At 31.7% G+C, this 12250-nt stretch overlaps 1 protein-coding gene across 1 annotated transcript in view; it reads left to right on the forward strand.

The window, feature by feature from the left end:
• The window catches only part of LOC139481169 (prothoracicostatic peptides-like), a 30884-nt gene extending 19998 nt beyond the window's left edge, over nt 1-10886 (forward strand). The window contains exon 3 of the mRNA XM_071264325.1: nt 9986-10886. Coding sequence (XP_071120426.1) covers nt 9986-10029 — 44 coding nt within the window. The 3' untranslated portion in view covers nt 10030-10886. The remainder of the gene's footprint in view (nt 1-9985) is intronic.
• The last annotated feature ends 1364 nt before the right edge of the window (nt 10887-12250 follow it).

Genomic DNA, 12250 nt, shown 5'->3' on the forward strand with positions numbered 1-12250 from the left:
CGTACGTTGTCAATATTTTTTTCTTTCTAAACGCGAAACTGAACTTGACATAAAGTTGTATTACTGCTATGCACAAATTAGTTTTTGGTCTCTTGGTATTTACCACCAATTGTCTTGCAACGACTAAAAGGGACAATAAAATGTGAAATTTGATAATAGTAACAAGCATAATCACCATAAAACTTAAATGATACAGCAATATAATAATTGTCCGAGGTAAAAATAAACTAAATTATGGCTTTCATCTTAACATAAATCCACGATTAAAGCATATTTCGATATTGACTTTTTAGGCATTTATATTCATTTCGACTTTGCGGGTTGTATAATAATTCAGTATGAATTCAATATTTGTAATGATAATATTTTCAAGGATTGAAGGACTTTAGAAAAATATGATTTAAACACCTTATCCTCAAAGAAAATTGTATTACTGAAAAGGACATAACCCATGGGTCCAGGTAACTTGATTTGGTAGAGAAACAACAGTTGGTGGGGCTAGATCAGTATCACACGCGCACCTGTCTTGTGTGCATATCTACGAGATGTGACGCAAAGGTAAATACAATATAAAGAAACCCGCACTGTCCAGCAACACTTATAGTATGAAATTCAAAACAGTGTAGCTGTGGCCATTGGTTGACCCATCAAAATCATTCATTGACTGGGACAATTTACGTGAACGTTTGTCTGTAACAACCACTGTTCATGACGTACCTACGATAGACATTTAAACTGTGGGGTCAACAAAGGTTTCTTAACGCCTTTAATTATAAAATAATTCGAAAAATTAATCAGGAATAACCTTTGTGTTTTGATTTATATAATTGATATAAATCAAAATATCGTGTTATTTCTGATTAATTTTTCGAATTACTTTATTTAGGTGTTGAGAACCTTTGGTGACCCCATAGTTTAAGTGTCTTTAAAAAGTACATAGTGAGCATTTGTCGTTACATACAAACGTTCACCTAAATTGTCCCAGTCAATGAATGATTTTAATGTGTCAATCAATGGCCACAGCTACACTGTTTTGAATTTCATACTAAATCCTTACTGACATAGAAAGTCGAAGACATCACACAATTTTTCGGGTCAAAGCACACTATCAAAGGAAGCTGACTACGGTACCAAAAGCTGTCGGTTAGCGCCGCATCACGCAATTTCGATACGAATAGAATACACGATTTACTGAATCGTAATTTTATCAATATGTTTACGTAAGCAAACTCATTCGAAAATGAACTGAAATTGTCATGGCAAAAACGGAACGACCATTAAGCAAACAAAAGTTTACAAAACTCGGCATTGAAAACTGAGGGTGAGACAATACTAGACCCACCAAAAACGAGAGAGTGATGGCATGTGCTCCGGTAAATAAAGCATTACGATTATGAGTATTGTAAAAAAAAATATTATTGACAGTTTGTATAATACTAGATAGAACTACGACGATTCCCGTACTTACTAAAACAAACCATCGGAATGTTTGGCCCTTGATACTCTCGAATTTCGTAATTTATTTGTTTTTATTGAAAGCCTGGTATCTTATCTTTGGTCAATTTTCTTCAATTACATAAGAGCGAGCAAATTTACAACAAACGAATGATGAGCAAGTGAAATAACGCACTGTTCAGCTTGCTAAGGATTTGTTTTTATAGCTTTTTAAATGTATCATAGTATGTGTCGCTAACAGTGATGTTTACGGATCCCCATAAAATAGATTTTGATAAAAATGAAAAATGTTATTCATTGAGTTATTTTGGAAAATTTACAACTATCAATTTCATCAAATATAAGGCGGAATAATAGCTAATAACGACCTATACTAACAACATCCTTGTATTTCAAACTATAGTCCCTTCCTTCGAAGACTAATGGGCAGTTTAGTGAAATAATTATTCGGATTAACAATAAGATTCTAAAAGAAGAATTAAACCTTGAAGCGTACCGGTACACACCTTAACAAATCTAGTCTCTTCATAAACCATAACTCGTGATTAACAATATGTCATTTTTCTTGCGTTACTACAGACTTCAATAATTTGCATACCATAGTCAAATTAATGTGAGAAAAGAACATGTGTTAAAGAAAATTACAATAATTTAATGTCATTATAAATATTTGGAGCATCCTGTTAACTAGGAAATGAATAAGATAATTAACAATATATCAACGGCCTTCGTGCACGTCGGATCAGTCAGTTTCCTTCAAGCAACGTTTGAGGGGAAAATAATGATTAAAAACGTCAAATAATGTGGCTTTAGACGTTCCTTTATTCCGCATTGATGTCAATATGTATCGCAACATATTTAAAATTTATTTTGATATAAAAGCGGAAAATTAATCAACTTTGAAAGGCATAGTTTTGCTCGTTAAAGACTCTAGCAACTCGTTCATTTAAGTTATAAATAAATGTGAATGCTATTTTGATAAGGTTACAAATAGTTCATTTATTTAATACCAGTCACTTTTCTTGATTAGCACACACTAGGTACAAATGTATGCTTTTATGTCAGTAAGTTTGAAGATATCAAAGATGTGTAACTGTAAATTATATATTAAGGTAGATCATAAGTAAATATTTTTTGAGACAGAATTTTCTTATACTTAGCCAAAATGAAGATTTTACTATGCTCTTTTCAAAAATATAATAATAAGTATGGTTCACCGTGCTATTTTTTAAGCTATGAGTCGTTGAAAATTGCCTAAATTTGGTTAGATTGTTCATGGAAAAACACATTTGTGTGCATAAAAAAAAATCAATGAGATAGAATTTTGAAATAAATTGTGAAAAGATAGGTTTTGTAATATATTTAAAGAAAATGAAAAGAAAAAATGGTGTCACCGAACTTGTTTTCTTGCTACAAGTAAAAAGAAAAAATTTCCCTATCAGTCCAGTATAATTTTTTTACTAAAAGAGTTATCTTCCCTTAAATGGCTAATTTGAAAAAAAATATTCTTAAAGCAAAACAAATAATATTTGTTTAAATATTTTGTATTATACAGTAAATTACCAAGTTTTCTTAATATTACTTAACAGTCTATCCTTTAAATTGCAAATCTGTCTCCAAATTTGCAGATTTAGGCAAATAACTTGACTGATTTTTTACTGTGATTGTACAATCCAAGATGGCAGTATACCATTTATCTACCTTAAGTAGAGGTGGTACTCGTATGTTTACCAATAATTTATCTACCAGAGACCAAACAACGAGAATGCAACCAATGAACAATGCACAGGCTTCAACAATGAGCAAACTCCACTAGCAAAATAAGTTATTGAAGACCATGTCACAATAAAATGTTTCAAATTACAAAAGAAAGTAAAAACAATGGCATGATTCATAAGAAGTTAGCAATATCCTTTAACTCTATTTTCCGCTATATAGATGATGTTCTTTCACTAAACAATTCAAAATTTGGTGACTATGTGGAACGCATCTATCCCATCGAACTAGAGATAAAGAATACTACAGATACAGTTAAGTCGGCTTCATATCTTGACTTACATCTAGAAATTGACAATGAGGGTCGGTTGAAAACAAAACTTTACCACAAAAGAGATGATTTCAACTTTCCATTTCTAAGTAGCAACATTCCAGCAGCACCTGCATACGGGGTATATATCTCCCAATTGATAATTTTACGGACGCCATCACGAGTTGGTTGACCGTTATGGAATAACCGTTTCACAAATGATATCGGATATGTTCCTTACGTCGTAACTACAATCCCGTTCCCTTTCATGAATGTGACCTACCGAATTAGACTATTTACCGGATTTGTAATCACATAAGCAACACGACGGGTGCCACATGTGGAGCAGGATCTGCTTACTTTTCCGGAGCACCTGAGATCACCCCTAGTTTTTGGTGGCGTTCGTGTTGTTTATTCTTCAGTTTTCTTTGTTGTGTCATGTTTACTATTGTTTTTCTGTTTGTCTTTTTTCATTTTTAGCCATGGCGTTGTCAGTTTGTTTTAGATTAATGAGCTTGACTGTCCCTTTGGTATCTTTCGTCCCTCTTTTATGCTTAAAACAATAAATGAAAAATGATTAAAATTGTATATTAGACCAATCGAGGACAACCACTGTATTACGCGCTCCTGACTTGGGAAAGAAAGATGAGGAGTATTACGGGGTTAAGGATGTTGTAAGGTCTGAACCTTTTCCATAACCTTGGACAACACAACATTAGAACACATAAGACTATTTGGAATAATAATAAAAAATATATACTCATGGATGCATTTAACGCATTTTCACTATTTGATCAATTATCCTTTCTTCTTGGATCTATCAATCATAGAACGAAGGTTAAAAGTGTAAAAATGTAGCTTAACGGTTTTTTATCACACATGTATCACCACCGCAAGCTATTAAAATTAAAATAAATGAAAGATTCAGTAAAACAGTTCGCATATTGTAAATGGTAAAGTGTCCTTCTTTAAAAGAAGAATTTTTATCGTAATAATGCCTCGATTTTCTGCTAGAGCCAAATTTTCTTGCATTGTATTTACGTAATTTATTCAAATGGGCAACGATAACATTGTATATATTCATTGCCTATAATAACTACAATTTCAAATTATGTTCACTTTATTTATTGGCACAAAGTTCACACAGTTTACATGTAAAAACATATTAATTTGATTTATCTTGTTACAATTTGCATCTTGTCCATAAATTCTTACTTTAATGAAAAGTTCCAAAGTTTATTCTAAAAGGCACCCACACACTCACCATAACTTAGAGTTGTAAAAGAGTTGTTCGGTCAAATTTGTAGAGCTTCAAATTAGATCTACCACGAGTTTCTAGAATAGAATCCTTATATAACACACATTGAACATTTAAACGTCATTAGCTAAGATATTTTATCGTATATTGATAATTTCAATGCATAATTTAATGTAGAATGTTTCATGAAAGAGAATAATACAACAATTAGATGTAGATAATTTAGGTCTGTCAGTACCGAGGAAATTGATTTAACGGTCATTTATTGGTTTAGGCTCTTTAACCATTAATTATAACGGTATTGAAGAAGATTGGCAAATCTTAATAATTAATACCCAATTTTCTTCTTCACAGTTTTTGATATGTAAATTATTGATTAATTTTTAAGTAGCTTGTTAAAGTGTCCAGTACACGCTCTCATCACACTCTTCAAGATGCCACCTTATCTGTATTTGACAGAAATATAAGGATGATTGTTCTGGGTACTCTTGTTTGTCACGTTTTAGAACAATTCCATATACAATTTAATATGTGAGTGTCATAAATGCTTTATAATTGCTGTATGTTAATGCTCTAGTGTAAATAATTCTTCAAATACAATCATTATGTTTGTTGATTCAAAATCTTCATTTTCATGTATTTCCTCTTTTCCTTTTTAGGAATTTTCAACTTTTCTTTCTGAGATAACTTCGTTAAATGAATATGCGAAAGATTTTAAGCAATATTGAGTTACGTAAAATATCAAACGTAATAAGAGCAATCAGAAAATATTGTATCGTAAAGCATTAATAAGTACAATTATAGTTATTGCCATTGTTCTGCTACCAAATGCTCATCTCTACTATTAAAAGTGTCAGTTATTTTACTCGTTTTAACCTCCCCCCTTGTTTTATGCTTTGACGTTTTTTGTTTGAGTGTCTGTTGATTTTTATCGGCTTTGCGTCTAGCGTAATTACACGCAAAAACGAGAAAAGTGTTAGAAAAATAAGCCTTTTACTGCAACCATGAAGGGAAAACGGTACTATTTATTCTGCCATAGGCGACAGTAGTTACCTTTTCTAAACCAGTATATGGAATCGGAGACGTTCTAAGGAAAAAAAGGAAAAATCAACAAATTTTGATTTTAATTACTATATGTAATATTTGGAATCATTCTACTTGTTCGATAACATATATCATTTTATCATTGTTTATTATACTTCAAAACTAAACCCCATATCGTGTATTATTTGATATTCTTATTCAAGACGAGCTTTGTTCCAATATTCTATTTTATCAATTTCATCAAACATTAATAGAATAGTTTATTCCAATCTTCTGTCTGTCTTTTTGCTGAAAGGAATAGTATGTGGCCATAATTTCCCTCAAATGTCTAGTAATTATTATATTTAAATTAACTGTGTGTCACTGTTTTAACCTACAGGAAACGCTGGTGGTTTATTGTCGGGGAGTTCCGTTGATTATAATCATAAAATCATATCTGTCGCTCAGTTTTCCTACGGTGTAACTAATTTTCACAGCCTTAAAAGAAATTCTTCATTTTGCTACTTACGAAACAAAACATAGTGAAATTATCCACTTTGAACTTTATACAATTTGTCATGTGGATTATATTGCAGAAGTCTTCCCTAAAACACATAGACGGCGTTCAATTTTACTATATAATATTTTCTAATGTTGCCTATTCCCTGGGAGTATAGATCTTACAAAAGATATCCATGCCATAATCAAAAACACGTGCAGAATTGTGCACATCAAAACAAATAATAATATTTCGCCGTTGGTCTACGAGAGAGCTAACGCCAATAGACAGAGAATGTATTTAACTCAGGCGCCGATCCAGGTGGAGGGGGGTGTCCGCGGGTTGGAACGAGTGTCACTGATGAGTCTTTTGTAGACGAAATGTGCGTCTGGCGTAAATATTAAATTTTATTCATAGTATCTATGATGAGTTTATTTGCAACCACTGCGTCGATGCCACTGCTGGTGGAGATTTATTTCCCCGAGGGTATCACCAGCCCAGTAGTCAGCACTTCTGTGTTGACTTGAGTTATCATTGATATGTTCATAATTATAAATTAACTGTCAACAAAACTTTGAATTTTGAAAAACTATGGCTTTTCTACCCCAGGAATAGATTACCTTAGCTCTATATTTGGCAAAACTTTTAGTAATTTTTTACCCTCAATGCTCTTCAACTTCGTACTTCATTTGGCCTTTTATAACATTTTTGATTCGAGCGTCACTGATGAGTCTTTTGTAGACAATACGCGCGTCTGGCGTAAATATTAAATTTTAGTCCTAGTATCTATGATGAGTTTATCTGTTAAACAAGCAGATGCTTTCTTTTACATTTCGAGTTTTTTTTTTAACATCAAAAGTAAACTCACAAATTACTGAACTCTGAGGAAAATTCAAAACGAAAAATGCCTAATCAAAGGCAAAATCAAAAGCCAAAACTCATCAAACGAATGGATGACAACATAAACCATATGCAAACAATGCACACATTCTTCAATAAGTTTGTAAAGATTTACTCTTATGGTTAAAAGAAGCATATATAAGCTCGCCATATATCACTTTCAACAGAAGTTGTATAACTAGTTGTCTTGTCCTTGTTGTAATAGTTATTTTCAAAATTGCAAACTGATTATTATTGTTACTGTGTAGAGAAATCATGCATTGAAGAAAACAAAATAATGGAAGTTATTTTCCTTTTTATATATTTTGGTATTAACTTCCTTTATGAAAAGACAAATAATCTTATTCCCGCTTTATCTTTAACATTACAAAATTTTGTTTGTTTAAGTCAGATCAAACAGCAATCTATCGTTGTATTTGTATGCACGTATGGGGCTTGCTACTTTACTCATTTGCGCAGCTTGCAAAACACTCGAAAGAAGGAGTATCAATAATGGATTTAAATTATCACAAGCACTGTGCAAAATATTTTAATTAATTTAAACAAATAGGAACAAGACTAGAAACGGAAACTGAAATGAATTTTCTATCTCACTGAATGAATTAGGCTAATATTTTCTTCCTTTGACTTGGTACTTGAAATTTTAAGAGCCTGTAAACAAAGTGCATGCTTTGCATAAATGATTTTTCCTTCATTTTTACTGTAATCATTTAATTCATTTAACTCTTTTTCATTGATAAGTTTTTGTGTTACATACAAACGTACATTTGCCTAAACATGTTTTAGCAGAGTAAGGACACATATGCTAAGGCCACTTTAATGACCCCATTTATTAGAACTATAAAAGAACATCTATCAAATAACATTCCTCATATCTTCATATCATAATAGTGTTTCAGATATTCGACACAATTCTTTTTTTAATTTAGCTTTACAAATTTTGTTAGACCTTCACCTTAGCCGTATTTGGCTCAACCTTTTAGAATTTGGGTCCTCAAAGCTCTTCAACTTGTTCTTATTTGGCGTGACTGATGAGTCTTATGGAGACGAAACACTCGTCTGGCATATTAAAACTATAAGCTCGGTACCTTTGTAACTTTTACACTTAACGTGCAAACATAGCCTTATTTGATATCTTGTCATTTATATTTTGATATGAGCAATAGCTTGTCCCACACAAAACAATTTGCAATCGATTATGTGTTTATTAAGATTTAAAAATAAAACAGAGGTTATGATTCTAGGACCACATTTTATCGTTTAACTCTTTTTATTGTTTCCAAAATGTCTTTTTGACGCAATATGATGCTCCAGTCTCTAGAAGAATTCAATAACATATCATATCAACTGTTCTAGTTATCTTTATCCAATGACCTCTGCGAGCCTTTTAAATGACCTCTACGAGCCATTTACCAATATATGTTTACTTGACACATCAATTTGAGCAGAACCAGAAACTGTAAAGATGACAAGATTTCTGAATGAAACATTCTTATCAAATTAGTTTCGTCAATCAGTCAAGTAGACTTCAATAACGAACCTAAATGGCTACTTTTCGTCTTTATATAAACTCACATTAGACAATTGTTTGTTTGATGGGCTATATATCAACACTTTCAAAGAACTGTTAAGGTTAATATCTAAATTAACAACTTTGAAGGTTTATAATTCAATCAGAAAATAAAAAAACAACTTTTGTTTCATTATAACTTGAAAACAGGAAGCATTGGTTTAAAATCTGGTATAATAGGTTTAATCACTCCTGCATATATATCATCAAAAACATTATTAGAGTTTGCCAATAAAAATCAACGTGCACAGGCTTAAAATTTGCTATCAAATCAGTCTAAAAAAAATTAAAACTTTTTTTTTCTTTTTAACTTTATTCCTTTAATGCTTCGTTTGTAGAGAAACAATGCGCTTGTTAAGGAGGGATTATTAATTCAATAGTGTTGCTGATTATATAAAACATCCTGACAAATCAAATAATTTAAATTGCTGCTCTCTTTGATGTTTTTCAACATTTAAGGCCATGTGTTTAGCCTGGCATTGTGAATTAAACACTTATTTAAAATGATTAATCCGGAACAGCCCCATTGCATAAGTGTTATTGATTGACAACTGTTGCTTTTGTGGTCATTCCAAAAATGCAATTGACAGTGAGCGACCTACAGTTAATTTCTACTGCAAATGTATATTGTTATAATTATAAACTAATAACTTAGTCAGAAATTTTGACAATGTGTTTGACATTATCAAATGCAAAAACATATTTCGAATGCATGCAATTTGTACTGTAACTTTCATTTTAGGTAGACTGAGGTCTATTGGAAGGCATAATAGAGAGAACAAAAGGGTGAATGATTCATGTTTTCTATTCAAATCACAGTTTGAAATTTGAACATTCCTCCTGCGTTTTGTTTCTTTCGATATTTGCTTGCAATAGTATTAGATATGATTCTAGTATATGCTTAAAATTTCAGCACTATTCAAACATATGTAAGGGGGGATGAGATGATATGTTTTTTGTATTACTCAGTATACGTCTGAATGAGATTTAACTTATGAATACATTTCTATATGATATGATATTAACATTATCTGATATTAGAGTTGATTTTACCATTTATATTCATTGCTGACAGACCTCTAATTAATACATAATGTTCACAATCACAAGTGAAGCGTTGCCATATATTGTCAGTAGTGAAAGCTTTATTGAAATAAGCAATATCTCTTACTTGACATGTATTTCCGATATGTTATTTTATTGAGAAGCAGGTCAACTAACATGTCTGATCGGCAATATATTGTCTATTTTCAGTTGAGAGTGACCAGGAAGCATCCTACACAGCCCAAGCTGTTTGAGAAGGGAGATAACTCGACATGTACAGATTCCATTATACCAATTAGCAATAAACAAATTTCGTGACAAAGTATATACTTCGCTATATTGTAATTTGTCTTAAAGAATCTTTTTATGTATTTTAGTGAAATGTAATTTGATTTTCGAGCCTGCTGACATTTAATTGAAAGGATGCTAAACTATCACCTCAGTCCCGGCAATCTAATTAAATGTTTGTTAATATGTTGTGTAGGACTAAGTGCGTCCGGTAATGGCGGACATAATAAGTTGTTTAAAAGCTGCTTCGTTTCAGGAATATTAAGTCACGAAACATTTAGAATGACATGAGAAATGCTGATGTATTGATTATGCACACGCGGAATGTAGTTATTATTTAAGGAGAAACTTCGTTTTTCTCTTTTTTCCCATTTTAATCATTTGTGTTTTTTGTTTGTAAACTTAAGTTCAAATTATTTCGGATTCATTGAAGGTTATACTGTCGGCTGCCTGAATGAGAGAGAAAGTATAACAAACATGCTTTCATCTTTAAATAGTTTATATACATCATTGACAAACAGAGAGGAACTGAACTTTTTGAGTTTCTAAAGCCTATGTTTGATAGAAATTACGATATATCTACATATATAATATATAAGAAGACAAGACAAGTATAGAATTTAAGATTTGTTATTTCAATCAAACAAATGCATAGGTCCGTTTATTTTTCGGTGTTTTGTGGTTGGTTAATAACATTGAAAGTCAGATATTATTTTGTGATACACTACTATGATGGAGATTTATTATATCATATATATATATATATATATATATAGCAGATTTAAAAAGTATTTTCATGGAAAATAAAATGCTGATTTACAAATATTGTGTCTGTTTCTTTACACGCCACTTAATAAACAGTTTGTTTTAATTTTTACTGACAAGGTGGTCTCGTGGTAGCGTGATCGGCAAGATAGCGGAACTGGGAACTCAAAGTTCGATCACAAGTCAAATGAAATCAAAGACTTTAGTCATTTTTATTTGCAGTCTTTCTTCATCATGCGGTATTTAAAATTAAAAACAAAGATGTAATCTATTCGATTCTGGCAATCACTTGATTGGCACAACATGCTACGTGTGTATTAAAATATCTTCGCTATTCCAATATACCTTTTTAAAATCCGGAAAGGTATTTGAACTTTTGTTTACAAATCATAGTCGTAAATGGTCCGTATCATAATTTTTACTTCAAACAGTAGCTACTCCATGATCATAACAACAATACATTTTGTATGAGAACCACGTCTAATGGAACGAAGATGTCACTTTCAGTGAAACGAAGGTTCTCTGAGACATTACAAATCGCATTACTGGAGAAAAATCCGAACAATTACCGTCGTGCACCTGTTTTATTTACATAAAAACATAGATATTATAACATATAGCATGAAATATTACTAGCTGAGAATCGTTCGATGAAAAATTGATTTCATCCAATGCTTGAACACAAAAAAGTGCAAACATGTATTTATGCAATAACACAATAAAAATTCAAACAAAACACAATTGGCGATAATTAAACAATAAGAGGTAACCGCACAGCTTTTAACAATGAGCAGAAGCCATTCCAGTTAGTAATCTATAAAAGACACTGACATGACAATATTTGAAACAATTTGACAGAGAAACCCATTGGCTTTTAATATATGCCAAACAAAATAAACGCAAATTCTATGACTATGCTGACATCTGGAAAATAAATACAATATAGCGTATTGAATTTGAAATGAGCAAAACGTTAGAATTGCTCTGCGTTAAAGGATTTCCTTTTACTTTCAAATACATATAAAACACCAGAATATCTGCTACTCTGCTTTGTAGATATGTTGTGTTATAATCTAATACACCTTTCACCAATGGTAGGGCTTTTTATGCATCATGATATATAATATCCCACTTGTTTTTAACGAACATGTCATATGAGCTGATTTGTAAATCGTCTACAATCAACTTTATGAATCATCTGAGATCTCCCCCCAACTCTTGGTTGGTTTCATGTTGCTCAGTCATTTGTTTTCTATGTTGTGTTTTGAGTACTACTGTTTGTCTATCTGTCGCTTTCACCAAGGCATTGACAGGCTGTTTTCGAAATTACGATAGTGAGTTTCAATTCTAAGAGACTGGAGATTCAAAGCGGGAAATCAGAACGTTTAAAAAAAACATACAGTTACATGACCAATCAAGAAC

Source organism: Mytilus edulis, chromosome 7 (assembly GCF_963676685.1).
Source record: "Mytilus edulis chromosome 7, xbMytEdul2.2, whole genome shotgun sequence".
Lineage (NCBI taxonomy): Eukaryota > Metazoa > Mollusca > Bivalvia > Mytilida > Mytilidae > Mytilus > Mytilus edulis.